Below are 22,455 nucleotides of genomic sequence, written 5' to 3'. Positions count from 1 at the left end.
GTTGAGGGAACATACATGTATGCGTTGAATCTTCTTCTGCTGCATTTTATTGATATCTGTGAGAATGTCACAAAATGTAGTTCTGAAAATATTTGACAGAAATGTCTCAAGGACTTCTTTTCACTGAACATATAGTGGAAATTGATAAGAAAATACTTAGGTAGATATTTCTTGTTGATTTTGAGTTAGGTTAAGACAGAAAAATGGCTTTTGTGTTTTAGTCGATGTTCATGAAATAGCCAGAAATCGTAAAGTGTTAAGTGAACAGTATGCCAGCACAGAAAAAGTATTGAAGTCCCCAAACATTTTATGGCTTTTTTGAGAACTTTAGTGATTGCTCTCACTACCCGTGTTAGAATAATGCGTATTTACTGTTGCTCAGTGCAGATATTTGCCTTCAATTATAGGCTATTCACAACACTACAAAATATGCACCTTACTTAAGATGGAGCCACAGAGAGAGATCAAATTGTCTGGTTCAAATGAATATCTATGCTTTGAGACTAATAATAGTAAAACGTGATCCAGTGGATTTCATTTTTGCGTGGCCTTTCTTGTTGTAGAAATACTAAATCAAAGACAGCTAATTAAATATGCATAAATTAGTGATACACAGCCATTTTTGGAGGGGGTCCCCCTAACTTGAAGGGAATAAAATATTTTGACATAAGTTTTTGCCATGATCATTTACTCACCAAACCCAACATTTGTGCCAAGTTCAAGCAAAATCAGTGATTTGAGCCTTATCACCTCCTGCCTGGTTCTGCCTGGTTTTCTCATGGGCGCACCCTTAAGTAAAACAGACTGAACTGAAGCGTAAAATCCAGAATTCTGGAACTTTCATTTCATTCCATCAAGACCAAAATGTTACCCTGCATTTTTTTTTTTGGCTTTGCTGATCTTGACATGCACGTGCATCTGCCATTAAAAGTGGCTGCAATTTATATTGAATCTGGGTATTTATATACACAAAGTAAACCATTAACTATTTTACATTGGTGCTGAAAAGCCCATTGTAGGGATCAACAATAAATTCGTGTATATATTTTAATTCAGGGAGACTGAGAGGTGAACATTCAGAACGTTGTTATAAAGAACCACTTCGTGTTAGTGAGGCTCACCTGCAATCATATCGAGATCAACATATTTGCAAGCCAAGGAAACTTTCATATGAAGATAAGCCTTGTAAGTAATTACCCTGCATTGTTTTAACTGTTTCAATATGTCATCTCCTGGCCACACATATTCAAACAATCGTCTGACATATCAATGTAACTGTCCAGTTTCTTCACCAATGTTATAACAAAGAATGAGTGTTCTTCTTCGAGTGAATGTCAAGTTCAGTAGGGGAATTATCAGGTCAAAGCAGCTAATAAAACTTTCCCCACTAAGTCATGCATGCAAGCATCTTCCTTCTTTCAAGATGTCAACATTTTTTCAAAATAGTATCATTGACATCTGAACTTAAAGGATCCCTACTTTCTTTCCACGTTGTCATCGAAGTTAAGGTTACTGTATACCTTTTAGAGCACCTTTAGAGCTATCTCATGTCCAAGCGATGTAGATACCTGAACCCATATATCAAATTAAAGCTTATAGAGCTGACTATCACACAAAGATGAATTGTCTAATTTTTCACGACCTTTAAATGTGAGTGTCTGAATTATCTTTTGGGTTCTTTTTGAAAGCTACAAGTCAAAGGGAATTTTCTTGTCTGCTGTCAAATTTGGACAGTAGCTAGTTTGACATAAGAAACAACAAAAACATGTCTGAATTCTTTATTTTGAAATATTTTTTCATAATCTTAATTTTCCATATTTTAAAATCTTGTTTCAAAAATATTCTGTCACTTTTCAAAGAATTCGAATATAGCAATGCTTTGCTTTGGGTCTGGAAACTGAGGGACAAATTAAGTAAGTGAAAAACAAATTCACTTTGACTTGTACCATTAAAAAGGTGATTTGGATGCTCGCATTGAGACATTTGATATAGGGCTTTAGGTATCTACAATTAATACTGATCGTGTTAAATCTCTAGGATGTGAGACACCTTTAAAGGTATGCAGTATGAACTTAATTTGACGCAAAAGGTCTTTCAGGCGATCATGTCCCATGAAATTTTTAACATGTTTCATTCTTAAAAGGAGAAGGTCACTCAGTGTTAATAAAAACCTTGCACTAAGTTTAGCCACTCGCCAAAGTTTCAGCCTCTAAAGTGGAGGTTTTCCTCATGAAACTTGTCTCCAAAGAAGCCCAAAATTTGACATCATTGCAGCCATTTTGAACAGTACTCAGCAACCAGACTGCATTTTTCTGACGTCATTCTGTGTAAGAGATTTTGTCAGCATGGCTTCCGACAAGCCATTTAACTACCACTCTTGGTTATGGCTGCCCTTGAGCAGTATTTTTTTGAGCCAAACATGCTCCAAACTCCGAAAATGATAGCAGTGAAGATAGTGAAGTGGATAGTCGTGTGGAAAAAATACATTTTGCTGACCTTGTGAAGGATGCAAAGTCAGCTGCAAGTTTTTCTCCTTCCTGCCAATTTTGAGGTGGACGGAATGATGTCACTTAAACACAGCCTGGCTGTCAAGTACAGTTTCAAAATGGTGGCCTCCAAAGTAGACATTTGGGCTTCTTTCAAGACGAATTTCTTCAGGATAGCAGACATTTTAGAGGCTGAAACTTCTGTGAGTGGAAAAGCTGAATGTTTACTTGCTATAGGAGAAGACAAAAAAGTACACTTTTTGGTGTGACCTCATTTAATGTCTGCAGAAATAAATAAATGGAAAGCCATTCAGTGGATAAAGTTAAGAAATTTTGATGTTATAGGAGATAAATAAAGACACGTCTCCAAGTTTTAGGTCTGTGCGTTTTCCCATGGTACACCAATATGGTGGCTAGAAAATAACATAAACATCTGGAACATATTTTGGCTATCTAATCGACTGATTATCTGAACTAAACCAACATTTACACAAGCACTTTTCATAATACTTTAACTCCTAAAAAGGCTAAAAATCACAAGATAAGTATATTTATTACTAATTTGATGGTAGCTTTATGTTAGGCACCGCTATAACTCTGAAAGTCAAAATGTGCTAGTCTCCAAACAAAACTTGCTATTGAGCTGAAAAGATGTAGACAGATATAAATTTAGATCCCCTCATGCCTGACAACGATAAAATCTTTGGTGGCTTTCTACTTTTGGATTTTGAAATTTAATGACGGCGCATGAAAACGATTTACTAATGAGCATATATTCTATCTAGACAATCAACAAAAGCCTGAAGAAGGAATGAGTGATGAAGAGGTTATCAGGTACTAGTGACCCTTCAGTGACTGAGGGAATTATAGGGAAGAAATGGATCGCTTTGACTATCACTTCATATGGCATATCAAGAATCCATAGTTACTCAGTTGGCTCTAACTTCTTTTACAATGTGCAATGAATGTAAATTTACCATTTTCCTCCTGTTCACCTCAACTTATTCTTTGTTTATAGGAGAGAGGTACAGGAGCTAATAAACCTGGCTGGAAGTAAAACTCTCCAGGCTGTTCGTGTGAGTAGCATTTTTATTGTGGACATTCCTTATCACTGTGTAAGCATTAAATTTAGTTTACATAACTTACAGTATTTCAACACAAACAAAAATTTACTCAGTGTAGTATTGTACTGCTAGCGATTGGGGCTCATGCCCTTTGCGTTTGGAAACTTTCCAGGGCCGGTTACCTTAGTTCTTGTCTAGAGTTGCGCCAAAATGGCAGCTAAGTTGTATTTGTGCCTGTTGTCTTTTTAATTGGTGCTGACGTTGAAACAAACATGGCTAACTAAGTCGAAACCAGACAAAAAGGAACAGGATTTCTAGTAAATGTAAGTGCAAGCATTGGAGCTTTAAGTTTAGGTTGAGAGACGGAAAGGGGCTAGCATAACATATACTAGGAAAATTTACAGTAGCACTTGCTCAAGGAGAGAAGCTAACAGAGCCTTCTTACTTAGACAAAGGTCAGGATAATACTTTACTGCTAAGCTGCCAGGTTAACGAACATATGGGTTTAGTAGAGTACCACCTAGACATGACTCAAGCAGACCACTACCAGTCAAGGGAGACAAGTGCCACTAGACCTGGTTTAGGAATATAAGAATGTGTTCCCAGGCCTAGGAAAGCTGAAAGAAGTCAAGGTGAAGTTACACATAGACCAAGATACAAGAGGCACAGTGTAAAAACAGAAAAGAGTGTCTCTCCTGCTCAAGTTCAGTGAGGTCTTCGACAAATGGAGATACATTGATTTCATAGAGGATGCAAGAAACAATGGTGCAGTAATGTTATTCTCATCCCAAAGAAAGATGTAGAGACAATATCAGGACAAACCTGTACATGTTGGACAGCAACAGGTAGGTAAATATAACCAGATACACCATCCTCACCTTTAGAGAGCTGGAAACAACACTCCATGGTACCAGGTATGTCTAGCACCTGGACATGAATGATAGATACTTGAACCTCAATCTGGCAGATGAAAGCTATAAGCTCCCCACATTTTACACACATAGAGGGCTTAAAGTCTTCAAAAGAATGCATTTTGGTGTCAACAGCTCAGCAGAGATCCGCAATGAAGGTATTCCCAAGGTGGTGGCACAGGATCCCACCACCACCAACATTTGTGGTGACATCCTAGTTTTTGGTGAAACCCCAGGGGAACATGACAAAGCACACAGGCATATCCTGCATCTGTGGCAAGAGCAAGGCCTCTTCCTCGGCTTGAAGAAAAGTAGGTTCAACCTCCAAGTAGTAAAGGTCTTTGGAAAGGAGTTCTCAAGTAAAGGCAGATCACCAGACCCTGAAAAAGTGGCAGCTTTAAAGGCAGCAGGACCTCTGTAGTCAGCAGCCAAGGTTTACTCCCTCCCTCACTAGAGCGAACTGATCCAGGACAATGTCCAGTTCCTGTGAAATTTAGAGTGCTAAAAGTCATTGTGTAGGTGAAAACAATGTTAACAGGTGATACAATAATGTCATACTTTGATCCACGATGCAAGACCAGTCTTCAGACCTATGCTTGTTTAGGGGGAATGGTGGCCACCACGAAGCAGTATGATCCTCAGGCCAGGTGATAGAGACCAGTCACATATTGTTTCATATTTGGAATCATGGGTATCGAGAGCAGTTACTCTCAGTTAGAAAAGGAGGCCAAAGTAGTCATGTGGGCATTTTTGCCAATCAGACATACCTTTATGGCATGGGTACCCCTTCAATGTCAGCAGGATTAGAAACCCCTAAGATTGCTCCTGCAGACGTGATATACCCAAGTTGAAAGTTCTGGACCAGGCTTCCTGTTGGAGCCACTTCTCAAATGCTTGATTTTGAAGACCTGTATCAGAGACCTGCAGAGGAAGATGCAAATGAAACACTAGGAGAGGTACATCAAGACATCTGGCATAGAGGTAGATTTCTCAGTGTGGGGCCAAAGACAGGTGATCAACAAGGCCACATGTACTACGAGAAGGAACTGCTTCAGGTGCAGCATGGACTGCAAAAGATAAACAGAATCCTGTGCTATGTTTGGCTACCTGAGGGGTCAAGATGGCACTATCTTGCCCGCTCGGGATTACCCACTGTGTCCTGCAAGAAAAATTTCAATTTTTGGTGTTCTTTAACCCATATAATATAATTATAATTATGGTACATTCTTTATTGTTCAGTGAAGATGGCTGGATGTTGCCCTCATTCAAAACAAGCCTAATATCCAACCATTTTGACCTCACTTAACTCATATGTATTGTACAGGTTCAGATGTAGACACTCTTTTCAATCTTTCGACATTCTTGATCGATACTTCGCAATACACACTGGCACCTGCTGGCGGTGCTCATTACCACTGAACTCAAACACTCTCGTAGTGACCACATAGAATGTAGTTTCAGAGGTGATCTTCAACTTCTGTAAGACTGCCATTCCTTTGAACATACTGGTTGCATTTTCTGGTTCTCTGTTGGGAGAGTTTGCTTTTCTTGTCTTTTGCGGAGTCCATAAGGATTGGCGAGAGACCATACGAAGACAATGTCAATCCAATGAAACTGTCCGAGAAGTGCCATCTGAGCAAATACATATGATGAGGAAGTACTAGATTCTTGTTGCAAACCTTGCACACAGCCTACAGATCCTTAAGGCAGCTTGCCTTTCTTCAGTGGATCAAGGTAACCTGAAGTGGGATTGGATGAGTAGTGGTTCACTACAAAGTCATTCATTGCATTCTTTCCCTTGTAGCTCTTGGTCTGGAGAAATTCATTGCTTACTTCTGTTGTCACTTCTACCCCTGTGGACAAGCTTGTAAACACTGCCTCTTGTTTCCTTGAGCAGCTTCACCAGCTTTCCTACAGCATTCATTCTTCTTTAATGCATGTTGGAGCCAACTTCTTATGAATATAGGTCTTGGATGAAGTAATAGGATGCTTGGAAAGAAGCATCCTGTACACACTACACCTTGTGTCATTGAGCATCCATTTCAAAATCTCTGCAAAATTAGCGCTCACCCCGATGTAGCCTTCTCCCATCTTACAGTCACAATTGATGCTGCTCTCAATGGTCTTGCCAGCTTTGTTTTGTCCCATTCTGATAGACATGTGATGCATATTGTCCAGGAATGGGATGAGGTTAGCCTGTATAGTTTTTGTGATAATACGCATGGTCATGGTATAACACGTCTTCAACATTTCTGTGGTTGTATCAGCAGAGTTCTACTTTTAACTACGCTTTTAGGGTCAAGAGAGTAAAATTGGTGATGTACTTACTTCTTTTTACGTGACGCGTGATTGGTGGAAAAAAATTCTCTGTGATACATGATTTAATAGAAAAATTCAGCATGATGCGTGATTGGTACCCCCCTTTCCATCCTCTTTGAGGTACAACTTCCAAATTATTTGTTGGGATTTTCGGGGAATTCGCTTTCAGTTGAAGCGTCCAAAATTGGTCTGTGATTTCAAATCCCAGCAGTGCTATATAAAGTTGTCTATGAAGAAATATCTCTTAAATGGGCTGGTGTTGAAAGCAACGAACGGCATCTAATGCCTTTGTCCACCATTGATCATGGTGCTGAGGAAACACCTTCGCAACAGGACATAAAACTTGAATGTTTGTGAGGCCACATGTTTGGAAACTGGGGCTGGAGGTAGGAAACAGGCAAATTTTTTTTGGAATGCAATGTATTTCTTTCCTGGAATAATTTTGAAAACCCCACAATTTTGTTGCATTGATTATAAGTGCAACCTGGTCAGATTGTGACCAATTATCAGACGTGGTGACGTCATATATGATGTATTAGAATAAAGGGAAATCATGTTTATAATTGAATCACATTCTGAATTTGTTTTTGAAACATGATTTGTTCATGTTAAAAGAGTACAAGCAGCTTTGCAGTCTCCCCCAAAAATCCAAGATGGCAACAAAATGAGGGTATGACAGGCTGATTTATAGTTTGATTTACAAAGTGAAAGCTACCATTCTATCCTTGGTTTCATATATTTTTTGATACTTAGTAGTCAAAGATTAATGTAAGACATGTTTGGGCTGTTCCCCTAAAGTGAGCCCTAAAACCAAATTTTTGGGACTCAGCTGATGGACTAAAGCCTAAGCCTCATTGCTACCCTACAACAAGGATACTACCAGTCTGACTAAAATCCTAGGAAATTGAAAATTGGTTCTAAAAAGTGAATGACTTTTTAACACTTTTAGCGTGTTTCAAATACAGTTTTTGTTTTCTACCTCAACAATACATGACCTTAACAATCTTAACAATAAGTGCTACACAGCATTTTCATTCAACTGTATAGATATCTCTACTATTTCACCCAGTATCCTATTTTAAATTTTTGGACACCCTCATATTTTTTACTCTTAAGTAACCTATTGCCCTTGAAAGAAACTTTGGGGAGATTGAGTTCCAGGTTTTTGCACTAGCATTTCTGGGATGGTTTGGATACTAAACTTAAAGGCTGGGTTTACTAGCACATAAGAATAAGCATGAGTCAACATAAGTGGACGCAGTGAGATGTTGATAATTGGTACCTTCTGTTTGGGAAATTTCCAACAAAAATTGTTAATTATCAACATCTTACTGCGTCTGTGTATGTCAGCTCATACCTATGCTTATATGCTAGTGAAAACCAGACTTAAGTTGTGATCAATGGTTTCCAAAGGCAACCATCAACAAATCATGGCTCACTCTGGTTACAATGGAATGCAGCAACACTATGTGGTCCCAGATAATGCCCACCTTCTGGATTTTCCAATCCCCATGAGGAATATAGTTACTTTCTTATACTTTCTTATCACACAAGTGTTCAAGAATAATGATGTCCACCCAAACTTAACCCCTGCTATATTGAACTATTGTTTCCCTTTAGGGTTCAAAATATGGGGTTCAACTGTACCAATAGTTCATAACAAAAGAGCCCTTTGATTTGTTATAGAATTTTGATTTGCAGGATAAGATGGAACTTAAGCCAATGTTTAAAAGAACCTCTCAAGGGAGTTCAGAGCCACCTTAAATTTTTGAAATTTGAAGGTGGTTCTGAACCTACCAGGTAGACAGAATTTTTTAAACTTTGCCAAAAGTGGCATCTTGTCATAAAAAAAAAAGTCTGCATGCGAGCCAAGTGGCCCATCAGGCCGGAGCTTATCCCGATTTCTGTAGCATGAAGCGACTACGAATATTTCTACTCCCCCCTGGATGGGATGCTAGTCCATCGCAGGGTTACCCCCAACATTAAGTTCGCCGGTACGCATTTATACACCTGGGTGGAGAGAGGCACTGTGAGAGTAAAGTGTCTTGCCCATGAACACAACACAATGTCCCCGGCCAGAGCTCAAACCTGGACCGCTCAATCCGGAGACGAGCGCACTAACCATGAGGTCACCGCGCCTCCTGGCATCTTGTCATGCTTATCACAAGTTTCTAATAAAAAGAAGGGGGACCTCGAGCTCGTTTTTAAGCAATGAGCACTTAAAGCTAAAATTAAGGGTGTTTTTAACAGGTTGTACTGCAGCTATGATTACCTATTATGCTTATAAAGTTTGCTGTTGGTGATTCACCAATGACTGAGCATTTATGTGATACCTATATTATAGCACCACTTGATAAACAAAGGTAGTATTCAGGTGTGAAAGTATAACTGTTGGTAAAGTGTTGGAAACTGTTGCCAGCCTCCTTTTAAGGAGGTTAGGGTTAGGATTAGACTTAAAAGTGTTATCCTGGCCAGGGTTATAGGGCTGTGGTCTTAGAAAAGTCACTATAATCTCTTCACACAGAACTACTGATAGGAAAACAGAGAGCTTTTGACCCAAAAATATAACAAGACAAGCATACCTTGCCTTTGCTGTTAGAGTAACTAAAATAGCAATGATTTTTTTCCTTCAGAGAAAGCATCGCATGATCCGATCATTTTTCCAAAGGACCAGTGATATGATGTTGTCTTCCATTGATTCCTTCCGAGATGAGACGCAAACCACCAGGTAATTATACCCAAACTTTCATATTACAGTCCAACCTCTATTTAGCGGCCACCTATTAAACAACCACCTGTATTAAGCAGCCAGTAATCAAAGTCCTGATGAGGACCATTTCTGGGGGGTTTAACTCTATTAAGGACGTTTGTACAAAAATTTTTCAGTCAATAGATTTTTTTTTTAATTTTTACTGCGGTCAGATAATGAGTTACTTGCGTCAGAAATAAAAAAAAATTGGGGGTCACTGTTTCAGAGATAAAGCGTGTGGAAAACTACCCTGATTTTGAAAAATTAGCGCACGTAATTTTGCATGATCTACAGGGGTTTATTGTTAAAAATATCAAAGGTGAGTCAATGGAGGTAAGTGGGTCAGTTGCATAAATATTTCCAAATGTTACCAACGCTTTCACAAAATTTAACCCTTCAAGAGGCATTTAAAACCTTCGCACAGATAAACAAAGAGCTAAGGAGAACGAAATTTGATGCTGCATTTTGCAAAAAATTCAAAGTTCTAGTCGATAGATTTTCTTCATGTTTTCGCTAAAGGTAGGAAATTGGTAGAGAAAATTATCCATAAAAAGAAAAATAGGGGTCACTGAATGTCCAAGATCGTTAAATCCAGGCACAACTATAGCAATGGCTATCTGCCCTATCATTGTTCATTTTATTACGTAGCGAGCGCTCTCATGCATGACGTGTCATGTTAATTTGCGTGCACAGTAAGGATGCGCAGAAACCATTAGCGTGAACATCCTTAAGCAGCCACTATTTCTTTCCCCTAGGGTGGCTGTTTAATAGGGATTAAACTGTATAGTATTTGGTACAGTCAAACCTGGCTTAAAAACCTGGCAGAGGCCAGTAGAAAATGCTTCTGGTACACTGTGTGTAATGTCACATGCAACTATCTCAGGATGAGATGTCAGGCAGTACTATTTATACAGGGCATGCCATGTACCATATACAATGACAAGGGAAAGATTTTGGGAGACACTTTATTGCAGTATAGTCCTCTTCATCATCTATCCTATCTGCCTAGGTGGCACAGGGCATCAGCGATTCTTCGCCACTCGCTCTGGTTGACAGCCACTTGGCAAGCCTCTTCTCAACTTTCCAATCCCAACTCTTCACTCCATTCCTTCTCAGCCATTTTCCACCAAGTCATTCTTGTTCTTCCAACATGCCTCCTCCCCATGGGAAGCCAGCTCATTGCAATTTTAGGATTGTCACCAGGCTGCATCCTCAGAACATGATCAATCCATTGGCATTGCCTCTTCCTAACTTTCTTGCTGACTGAGGGAACTCCAGACCTCTTATATAGTTCTTTGTTTGAGATGTGCTCAGGCCACCACACTCCCAAGATCCATCTCAGAAACCTATTCTGAAATGTGTCTAGCATCCTATTCTTCAGTTTCAACCTCCTAAAGACAATCAGTGCAACCTTATTTACAAAATCCTTTGTGCATCATGTCAATGAAATTACATCAGCAAAACTAAAAGATCATTTAGCACCAGAAGAAAAGAACATATCAGAAGTACAAAACAATGTGCTACAGGTTCCAACATTGCAAAACATGAATGGACTTTTGACCAAGTAATTGACTTATGAACTCCCCAATCATTGACAAAGGAACCATTGTACCAGAAAGACACTTTTTTTAATTTATTTCCACACTAACAGACCAAAAAAACTACTTACAATGCAAAATACTTAGCCCTATAGCCCCTTATGCGTTACACTCGTTCCCAGGAAACAGTTAAAATGCAACTCGGATTTCAACTGCTAAGGTGTTAAGAAACGTAATTTTTAATAGTTTCAAAACCGCCTTTGTGTCATTAAATATTACTTGAAGAGAGAACTATGAGAGCAAAGTGCTTTCACAGAGGGGAACTGCAAACATTATCAATTACATCTAGCTCTGTTCAGCAGTAGCTTTATACCTTTTTCAGCAAAGGTTTATGGGCAGAGGGACTGTGTAGTGTAATTATTTTTATACTTTTGTCTTAAATCAAGTGTCGTAGGGTGGACCGTTCATGTTTTATTTTAATAAACCTATTTTAGGGCTAAAGGAGTCTATCAGTACTACCTTTGAAGAAGCGGGGGTCAAAGACTGGAAGGAGAGGCTGGCTGCTTTTGGGGCTGATGGGGCCTCCATTAACCTTGGTAAAGCAGGCCTTGCTGCATTACTTAAAAAAGAAATTCTTACCTTGTTGACTTCCATTGTCTACCTCAAAGGCTTGAGCTTGCCCTGCTAGAGCTCCAAGGCAGCTGCAAGTCTGTGGAGGATGTGTACATATCCTCCATCTAATTTAGAAAACATACCATTATAGCTCTAAAAGTGTTAGGGCTTTGAAGTCTATAGCGGATGAGCTAGAAACTAATATCTTGAAGCCAACGCAAGTCAAAGGGACCCTCTAGCTTCCGCACATTAGCCGAGCACTCAAAGTGTTTGTGAGCCATAAATCTGCCACAGAGTCCAAGTCTGGTCAGTATGCTGCTGTGCTGATGCATATGCAAGATCTCAGTGTCAACTACAAAAATGCAGAAATCCAGGGGAGAGCATAGCATGTCTCTCAAAAGATGAAGGATATTCATTTCGCTGCATTTTGTCATTTTTTGGCAGACATGTTCGCCATTCTCAGTCAGCTGAGTCTGCGACTGCAATAAAATGATATTGTACTCTCCTCAGTAATGTCCCATCTCAAGGAAACAGTACTGAGAGTTGAAAGTGTTGCCCATTGTCCAGTGGCAGATGGCCATCTCACCAAATTCTGGGAGAAGGTGGAAGGCGGTCAAAAATTTCAAGGAGTGACTTTGACAGGTTCCATCCATGGTAAAGTGGCCAAACAAGGAGGAAGCACATCACGAAGCCTTCAGTGTGAAATGGAAACCGCTGCGATTTTCACTTTGTAAGGTCTTTGTGATAGGTTTGGTGTGCTGCCAGGTAGCAAGAGCCAAGTAGGCAAAAGCCTGAGTTATGACTCAATGAAAGTGGTTAGCGACATGCTAGTTTTCAACATTGACAGTTGGCCAATGCGCCCTGGTGACCTGCTCGATTTTGGCAGTGAAGAAATCATTCACTTGACACGAAGGTTTCAGCCCATTTTAGATAGAGCAGGATGCAAGATCTCCGCTATTCAGGATCGGTGGATTTCCCTAAAAATCATGGTCAACGGGCAGTTCTGCAAGCTTGATTTAGGCAGCCTCTGGCAGACGTTACTGACCAAAGTGCCCTACAAGAACGATTTCAAAGATGTCCTACATCTAGTGGAGCTAGTTCTGGTCCTCCCTATTTCTGCTGCACAATGCGAGCATGCTGTTTCAGCTCAGAATCGAATTAATCGAATTAAAAGCAGCACCAGGGCAACCTTGACTGTATCTGTTTTGGAAGATTTGATTCGCCTGTTACCAGAGGGTCCCGCTGTCGCTGAATTTGATCCAATTCCAGCAGTCAACCAGAGGTTTGAATGTTACAGATCTAAGGGAGAAAGGGCACGACGACCTCATTGCTTGAATTATAGCAGTGGCTGTGCATAACTAACAAAACTGTGTATGGTATTTGATCAGACAGTTACTGTTAAAGGGGTAGTGAATGGAGTCTCGCATCTCTGCAAAGCATTTTAGAGCCAAATTTTGTCAAATACTCAAATTTTCTTTGACTGGGTCTCTACATCATGTAGTCTTCTCTTTGTTTTTATGAAGTCACATTCATATCGCATGTGTTGTTTGTTGTTGTTTTTGTTTTTCATGGTTGCTGAAATAACCAAGGAGTTAGGCTGACAGCCAGAAGTAAGAAAAAATTGCATTCTTGCAGTACTCTACACGAAGATTAGATATCATTCACCATCCCTCTTTCAAGGTTTCTAAATGGCTTTTAGTTAAATAACAACTGCATACAATCGTTAGTCACTGAGCAAGATCCTAGGAACAGAAACAGCAGAAAAACTTGATTCAATAACTTTCGTTGGTAAAAAATGAGTACTTACAGCTTCATTGTTTCTTTGTTTGACAGTAACGGTTAAAAGACAAATAGATTTAAAATAATGCGGTTCCAATCAAGTGGAGTACGACTCTACGTATACATGAAAACGAGGTTTAATAGCAAACAAAGATGGTGGATTGCCCTGGTGCATGAGTCATGGCACGTATCGTATTTAATGATTCAGTCCTTCAGGGTTCTTTGAATAATCACTTCAGTAACACCCCTGATACTTCAGGTGTAAAGTCTAATATAAAAAAAATTTGTTACTTGTTTTGTCATTGGTGGAAAACCTGCAAAGGTAAAACTAAAGGAATTTTGTTACATAAGCTAATATTTCTGCCCAGTACATGTGAGGCATATAAGAACTGCAGTTTCCAGCTGTAATATCTGTTCATGATTTGGAAATCTATCGCTTTGACTAAAATAACAGGCACTAATTTATGTGCCATAATTTATGGAACGGGCCTTAATTTATGTACACAGGTTCAACTTGATCGTTTAGATGGACTAGTGTTGTCTAAGACATTAAACATTCAGTACTATTAAATATCAAAATGACATGAGAGCTGTTGAAACAATGAAAATTAAAGCGTTAATCATTTCAAAGTCTACTTATTTCTTAATTAAACGGCCTCAATTAATTTCACGACCAACATTTTAAAAGTTGCGACCAAATTTCTGTAACTAATCGCAAATTTGCGACCAGACATTTTTTTTTAATTTCGAGCCCTGTTTCAGAATCACGTTGTTTCTCCAGCAATTTCATGCAACTAGCACTTGTTGTAGTTTGTCCTTCAGCTTCATTGGTGGGACTGGTGTCCTCGAGTTCCCTTAACCATTCTTCTTGATTACAGTGCGACCCGTGGTTGCTCAGAGCTAAAGATCCTGTTCGGCACTGAATCTGTGGGTTTCACCAGATTTTCGCCTCTTCAGCTTCTTCAAAGATGAAAATGGGCAAAAACTTTTCATCCTGACAAAGAAAATTTGACAAGGATGAAAGCTAACTTGTGATTAAACAACCAGATCAAGAACAGTTCGCATGCACAAATGAAATATCACACCACAATTCGCATGACACGTGACAACTGGCGATGAAGTTTAATTAGTGGTGTCAATGCACCATAAAGGGTTGATAAGATTCAAAAATAGTTTTTTCTTTATCTAAAACACTAAAATGTTTTTTTTACCTTTTTTTTGCAAAATATTTATCTCAGTCTTCTGAATTTGAACAGCAAAAAAAGATTTCGCATTTTTCGTAAGAAATCACCTGCCATGATACCTTAAGCTCTCCACCATGGTTGTGATGTCTACGTTTGTGTTGAACCTTGACAACTTGCATCATTCCAAGCTTCATGTCCTTTACTATCCACAAATGCTCTTTTATCTTTTCTAACACTTCCCTTCACTTCGGCATCCGTAGGTGATATTCTATCTGTAACTTGTTTCGATTGTCTTCAACCTAGTACCCAGCATCTTCCTCTTAACAGTTTTACTTTCTTCGACCTTCTTCCAGGATTCTCTACTTAAACATGGCTTTGCCATTTTCTTTCTTTACACCAGAACCTCCTCACTCGTTTTTGATGTTTCTTTTATGTTCTTCCAAGCCTTGTCCACATCACAGTCCATGTCTAAATCTTGAAATCAGTTGCGCAACTGATCCGAAACACACCCCTGACGTCTTGCTCTTCTAGCCTTACCACAGAAAATGTTCTCTTTCTAAATGGTTTGGCAATCCTTGCAAGTTTGAACTTTTCTCTAATTGTAAACAGTTCATGGTCGTTCCCAATATCAGCTCTCCTCCTAGCCTTAACATCTAGTAAGGAACGTCTAAACTTTCTACTGATAAGCACATGATCAATATGATTTTGACTGTTCTGAAGGTGATATCCATGTGGTCTTATGAATATCTTTATGGAGAAAAATGCTTCCTCCTACAACCAGATTGCTTTGTATCACAAAGCTTGATCAACAGGTCGCCATTCTCATTCCTCTCTCCAAGCCCTTCCTTTCCCATCACACGCTCAAAACCTTGATTGTCTTTCCCAATCCTTTAATTAAAATCACCAAAAAAAACAGTGGATCATGTCATGACACTTCGTCAACCAGATCTTGCAGTTGCTTGTGGAAATCGTTCTTCTCATCCTTGCTGGTCTCATTTGTTGGCGCATAGTACTGTATTACTGATAGCCTAGAGTAGAATCTAGCAGTAAGTAGCCTGGCACTTACTGGTTTACATTCCATGCGGCTCTTTGCAGATCTCTCCGTCATCATTATTGTCACTCCCTGCTGATGGAGTGCAACTTGTCATCTTGCCCAGAGAAAATTACTGTCTCTCCTGTCAGTAATCTCACTCTTCCAGACCCGTTCCATCTACTTTTGCTAATAACTAGTATTTAAAGCTCATATCCCCTCATCTCACTAGCCACCTGCACAGCCTTCCCTGTGGCATGCCTTGTCCTTATATTCCAGAATCCCACCTTCATCTGCTTCTTCAAGGATGCAGGAATGACGGCAGCCAACCCCTGGCTTCCAGCTGGCTTTCACAACCGGTGTTCATTGTACATCCCTCTCGTGAAGTGTTGGTCCCTGTTGCATCTTCCAGAAAGGTGATCAAACTTGGTGTAGTTTTGGTAGCACATGTTGTTTTCTATGATCATGTTGTAAGCCTGATGCACAACCCCCTACTAGGAGGACCAGTGGACTGTGCTTTGTCTGGTTTCTACCTATTGACCTTTCTGGCATGGGCGACCCTGCCAAGAGTCACGCTCCCACCAGCTAAGCTCTCCAGGTCACAGAAACACACAAGCCTCTCCACCACGTCAAAGTGACTGTCTCAAAAGGGATATGTAATGGTATAGTAACTGTAATAAATAGCCTTAATACAGTAAAATTCTTAATGTTGTCAAATTCTTTTTCTTTTTATCTTCTTACTCGGTGTGGTGGAAAACAGTTATGGTGCCTTGGAAAAATACAAGAGACAGTTTTCAGAACAAGTACAGGGCCTTCGAAAGCAGATGGAAAAAACAAGTTTGATTGTAGATGGAATGGAGGTAACATTTGTAAGCTTTTTCAACATAATTTATTTCCCGTTTTCTTTAGGATGAAAATGTTTCACACTGTTATTTATGGTAATGAGCAGCTCTCTTCCTTGACTGACAGGACATGGTGTCTAATTTTTGAATGAATTCAACCCCCTGGGGTTACCCCCCACCACTGGATTGGGATGTGCTGCTTGACCATAATCAAAGTGGCTGTGAGCCACTCAACTTGGAAAATAAATTATGAAAGAGTGTAATGAGGCATTGCTCATTAAGGAACTACTTGTTATGTGAGGGCAGCGTAGCTTTCAAACAAGCCCATAAAGCCTTTCTCCACTCAAGAGTGTGTTGTGATATTTGCAAAACGAAACAATTCAATGTTAAGAAACTATTTGTTACTCAGGCCTGCCTACACGATTTACATTACATGCATCTGTACATGTCGTCCTAGTGCTGTAGTCAAAAACGGCAAGATCATTTTGTTTGGTCAAAAGTGATGTATAGACTAGGAGCAATGTCCAATGCTTCCTTATAGCTAGCTTTAAGTTGGCTTAAGATTGTTAGATGCAAGCATGGATTTTGTTCGTTGTAAAATTCGAGAAAATCCTTTGTTTAAATAATTATTTGTTAATTAGTATTTTTTAAATAGATTGAACTAGAAAGTTGAACAAGATTGGGATCACGATAAACAGTCCTTTTATTGGAAACGTAGTTTTTTTTGTACCAGATCCACTGAAATATTTACTGATTTAGGTAACAGTCTTTAGACATGCAGATTATGCAGTTTTTGCTAAGTTATCAATGCGATGATGCTGTGTAACAGCCGCAGGGTATATACTGCAAAGTTCAGTATGATAACACTACAATTTAAGAATAAAAATTCAGTAGGCTGAAGTCAGGACACAATATTAGGATACACTCTCATAAATTAAGGTTAAATAGCATGGATTTTTGCCAAGTGATATATGAGACAGGACAATCCATTTCAGTCAGCTTTAAAGTAGTTTGTATATTGTACATTGAAATTTCATGTCCTTTATAGTGTTGAGTTCAAGTACTTACATTTACTTGTAGCCCTAATATAACGACTGAAGTTAACTCTCTTTCCATAAATTAATGCAAGTCCACTAATTCATAGTTTGTGTCCAAACGTAGTCGTTTTAAATAACAGTACATCAAGCTGTAAGTCACCTCGCAATTCCACAGAGTCTGTCAAATGACACCGTTTCTTAATAGATCCACGAATGAGAAATGCACCCATTAAAACAATTCAGTTTGTGAGTAAATCGTGTCACCTCCACTTCAACAAACTCGACATGGAACTCACTTGAGCCTGCTGTGGTAACTACCCAGCACTTCAGTATGTAGATATATAACTGATACTTTCACCTCACGAAATCCAATGAACAAGTAGCTCAGTGTGATAATGCTGGCCTAGCATGCTTATGGGAGTTCGAATCCTAGAGGTGACTCGAGATTTTTTTCCTTTTCTTCTTCAATGTTTTTTCTCTTTCTGTCAGGAAATCATTTACCGAAAGGTAACATTTGTCTTTCCGTCTCTTGCATTTAAAAAATCGTCTGGAGCTTTTAATCATTCATTTATAATGATTGCTTTCAAACTCACAATATCACGTAGGTTTGTGAAGGAAAACCACGAAAACTTTTTCTAGATCGAATCGCTAAGGAAAGCCTGGTTCTCATATGCCCTGGGACATAGCCACCGGCACAACCTGGGACACCGCCAGAGCATATCTGAGCATTTATTGCCGAATCATAATCTGTCCCAGGCATTGACCATCGACTTGCCTGCAAAGTTGAGCTGAGTTCAACTTTGCAGGCAAGCCAGTAGTTGTTGGCAATTGTCGGCAATGAAAATATTGTATGTGAGCGTCATCTGGACCACCTGCAGACGCAACGTATGACGTAACAACTCGATTTTTTTCCCACAATCTCATGCTTTACAGATAAAATGGTCGAAAATTGCCCCAATTGGATTTGCATTTCACCCCAATTTGAGTATGTCGGCAATCCATCACAGATGTGCTGGGGACCCACTGGAACAGATCGCCGAACGTTGTCTCTTGGAACCGGCGACTACACTGCAGGTTGGTCAGCGACATGAGAACCAGGCTGAAGAACCATAAGTATTTTCCTTACAATGGAAAAATTGTTTCACATACTACCTATCGAAAATAACTACCTTGACACAGTACAAGCAACTGTAAAATGGCCTTAGATGGTGGATGTTCAAAACCCTGGGGGGACTTCTATATGAAGAGGTCGGGGATGCTCATCATCTCGGGTACAAATCAAGGATTCTGGTATCACTTAGGGTGTTGATGACGAAAAGTCACCATTTTTAGCTGTCAAAGTATCCTTTAGGATGCTCACATTAGTCTCCTGTAGAAGTTAAATTTTCTGATGAGAATCCTTGACCTTTTCATATGGGAGTTCCCCCCCCCCCTGCCCCAGGTTTCCAAATGTCTAACAGGAAGTGAAGGAGTGAAATTGTGCCACCACTACGACTTGGAAAACAATATTTTCCAAGTTAAAAACCCTTACCCTGTACAAGACCCTGTTCTAGACTAAATGCCGAAAAAATATATCCCCTGATCCAGCCTAAATAAAGTTACTACCCTATTACAGAGCATTTTCATGAGCAACATAGTTTTTATTCAACATTCATGACAGGAAAAATCTACATCAAGCATTACATGTCAGATTTATCTGCTTGAACAAAGCAAAAAACTCTTTTGTTTCTGAGATGTAAGCAAGACTTCTTCATTTTCAGGGAAATGATACCCTTTTCCAGACCAAGGAACAGACTAAAATGTTAGAAGAGCATACTCTGTCTAGCAGCTAGGCAGAATTAGATGTTTTATACTTTTAAATTGTACTGAAGGAATTTTTACCATGTATAATTAAAGTTATCAATCAAGCAATCAAGCAGCACATCCCTATAATTAGCCTAGTTTAAATGCCACAATCGCATTGAACTGAAGCAGTAACATGGTTTTATGTCTCATGCGAACAGTGAGTCCTAATGGCTCTAAGCTAACACTATACTTACTTTGGTGAATGTGCTTTATCTTAAGAAACAATTCAAGATTCTCCAGAGCCAACGACAGGTAGAAGAAAAGAGGTAATTGCTTGGCAGAAATTTAGTTGATACAGTGTAGAGCTGCTTATTTCTCACCCGTTTGCACTTACACTTTAAGACTTCCTGTGACTTCTTTTTTTCAGTAAAACACTTTATATTACACAGTTATTCTCTCTGGTTATGTTTTAGATTGAAAGGACTTCAACATCTCCAGGGTTTAATGGAAACTGAAGTGACAAAGTTAAAGCAAAGAAGAAGTGAACAAGAGGTACTTTTTTAAGACTGCAGCGTTACAGAGGGTTTTTTCTTATTTACCATGACTTTCTTTTGTCATTTATTATTGTTTATTTTGAGGGCCTTGAGGTTATCGGTTTAACTACTGCCAAATGTAACCCTTGATAAATTATATTGTCTTACTTGCATAATGACCAACCAACCCACTCACTGACTGACTGATTCCCTTCTGACTCAGACGGACTGACTCACTGACTAATTCAGTCTATATAAATTATATCAACCCGTCCATTTGATTTTCAAGGATTTATCCATTTTCAATTGTTCAAGACTTGTATACCTCACCATGCACAGCAAACTGTTTACAACTACAGTAAGTTAGTCTCCCTTCCTAACATTACCACTAAAACTGTAATAATAAGACTGCAATCTTGTGGTTTACAAAATGGAATAGAAACTGTGAACTAGTGGTCAGCTAGTCATGTGGGTAATCACTTATATAGAAGATCGATTAAAAGGGGGATTTGAACGATGAATGATGTATTCTTTTCACCCAGTGATGGACAAAACACTGACCCCTAGTCCATGGACTACCCTAGTGGACTAACCAAATGGACTACCCTAAAATGGACTACCCCTAAAAAATACTATTTCAGATGAGTGGTATGTTAAGAAGCTGCGATTATATACTTACACTGTATGGAGGATGCTTTTCTTTTCGTTCCACATCGCCTTCAGCCACCACTTTGAATAACTATACTGAATTATTTAGAAAATAAAGATGTTGTTGTTATTGTTGTTGTTGCTGTTGCTAAAGGGACAGTCTCTGGGATGTTGTGGCATAGTGGGCTTAATAGCTACTTTGTTGATGATTTGTCCAAGTGTACTGTTTCAGAGTTGGTCCATACTCCAGTAACAAAGGAGGAGGAAGCTTCGATAGACTACCATATACTGAGTCTCGCAAAACCACAAAAATTTCCACATAATTATAGTCCAGGCCAGCCAAGAATACTACTGCTTACACTCCACTCTGAATTTTTGTAGCGTAGTCACTGGAATTTCTTGCTGTCCCATAGCTTCATCCTCGTTCTCATTTCTATTTCATTTTGATGCACTCAGGAAAAAAACAGAAGACTAGCTGCTTCTGTGCCATAATTTTCGGCAGAAAACAAGCAAAACAAATCATGAGTAACATCCTGAAGATCATTTCGTCTGTTTGAGAAAGACTAAGCTACTAAATCACATGGGAGCAAAATTGAGTTGTCCACAGAATATTTGATTTGATTTGAGTCTACGTTTTTTATGTACAGCGGTTGCTTTATTCAGTACAGTTATTCAAAATGGCGGAATGAAAAGAAAAGCATCCTCTGTGCATTGTAAGCTCCCCCGAATTAGATTGCCGCCTTGTTGTGGTGGAGGGGCTTGCATGTTCCAGTGAGCCTGAGAGCTATGCTGGCTGGACCTCTCGAGGTCCTGGTAGAGCCACCCATGCCAGACAGGTCAAAGGTTAGGGGCCAGACAAAGAGCAATCTACTGGTCCTCCAGGATTGGGGGTTTTGCACAGGGCTAACAACCCTGTCATGTAAAAAGCTTTTGTTGCAGAAACAGCCACGTGTAACTTACATGAATAATCTGTGCAGCACGAGCCTCTGGAATAAAAAGAGGGGCTGATGCAAGCAGTGATCACCATCTTGTGACTGCAAAGGTGAGACTGAAACTCAGAGCAGCTGGACCAAACAAATACACCACCCCTAGATATGACATCAGCAGACTACAAGACCCTAGGACTAAGAAAGCCTTTGTCCTACAGCTGAGGAACAGGTTCCAAGCCCTGAGTAACATAGACGAGCAAGACAATGAAGAAGAAGACACTGTAAATCAACAGTGGAAGCAAGTGAGGAACATCTTTGATGAAGCAAGTAAAACCTGTCTGGGTATGCAGAAGACTAGAAAAAAGAAAGAATGGATTACACCAGACACATGGCAGGTTATTGAGGAAAGATGCCAGCTGGAGAAGAAGATATTAACGACAGCAGTTCAGCCAGACTCCAAGAGAGGTATATAGCGGCGTACACAGAAACCAACAGGCATGTCAAGAGGATGATTCGAACCGACAAAAGGGCATATATGGAAGAGCTGGCAAAGGAAGCAGAGGAAGCGGCAAAAAAGGGTGAGCAGAGGAATGTCTATAAAGTCACTAAATTGATCTGTGGAAAATATATTGGTAGCAGAAATGCCCCCATACGAGATAAACAAGGACAGCTCCTCACCACTGAGAAAGACCAAGAAGCACGTTGGGTAGAACACTTCAAGGAAGTCCTCAACAGACCATCACCAGAAGAGGAGCCTGATATACCAGAAGCTGAGGAGGACCTAAGTGTTGACATCGGACCACCAAAGAAAGAAGAGATCATTGCAGCCATTAATTCTCTAAAAAACCACAAGGCACCTGGCAAAGACCGCCTCAATGCTGAACTGTTCAAGGCAGACGCTGTGACCACCACAAACATCTTGCAGCCACTTTTGAACACCACATGGGACAGAAGGAAAATCCCTGATGACTGGAATGAGGGTATCATCATCAAGATACCAAAGAAAGGA

The 22,455-nt window shown here is 39.6% G+C and overlaps 1 protein-coding gene across 6 annotated transcripts in view; it reads left to right on the top strand.

Moving 5' to 3' along the window:
• Positions 1-22,455, top strand: part of LOC145462394 (uncharacterized) — a 238,699-nt gene that overhangs the window by 206,801 nt on the left and 9,443 nt on the right. For 5 of the 6 annotated variants that reach the window (XM_081445910.1, XM_081445911.1, XM_081445909.1 and 2 more), the window contains 7 exons: positions 1,057-1,185; positions 3,272-3,320; positions 3,505-3,562; positions 9,414-9,508; positions 16,433-16,532; positions 19,616-19,662; positions 19,810-19,888. In XM_081445910.1, coding sequence (XP_081302036.1) covers positions 1,057-1,185; positions 3,272-3,320; positions 3,505-3,562; positions 9,414-9,508; positions 16,433-16,532; positions 19,616-19,662; positions 19,810-19,888 — 557 coding nt within the window. Of the gene's footprint in view, positions 1-1,056; positions 1,186-3,271; positions 3,321-3,504; positions 3,563-8,481; positions 9,394-9,413; positions 9,509-16,432; positions 16,533-19,615; positions 19,663-19,809; positions 19,889-22,455 lie in introns of those variants that run through there. The other variant, XM_081445912.1, reaches the window with a different exon arrangement.

This window comes from Orbicella franksi, chromosome 12 (genome assembly GCF_964199315.1).
Source record: "Orbicella franksi chromosome 12, jaOrbFran1.1, whole genome shotgun sequence".
Taxonomy (NCBI): domain Eukaryota; kingdom Metazoa; phylum Cnidaria; class Anthozoa; order Scleractinia; family Merulinidae; genus Orbicella; species Orbicella franksi.
This window is presented reverse-complemented; position numbering and strand designations above follow the sequence as displayed.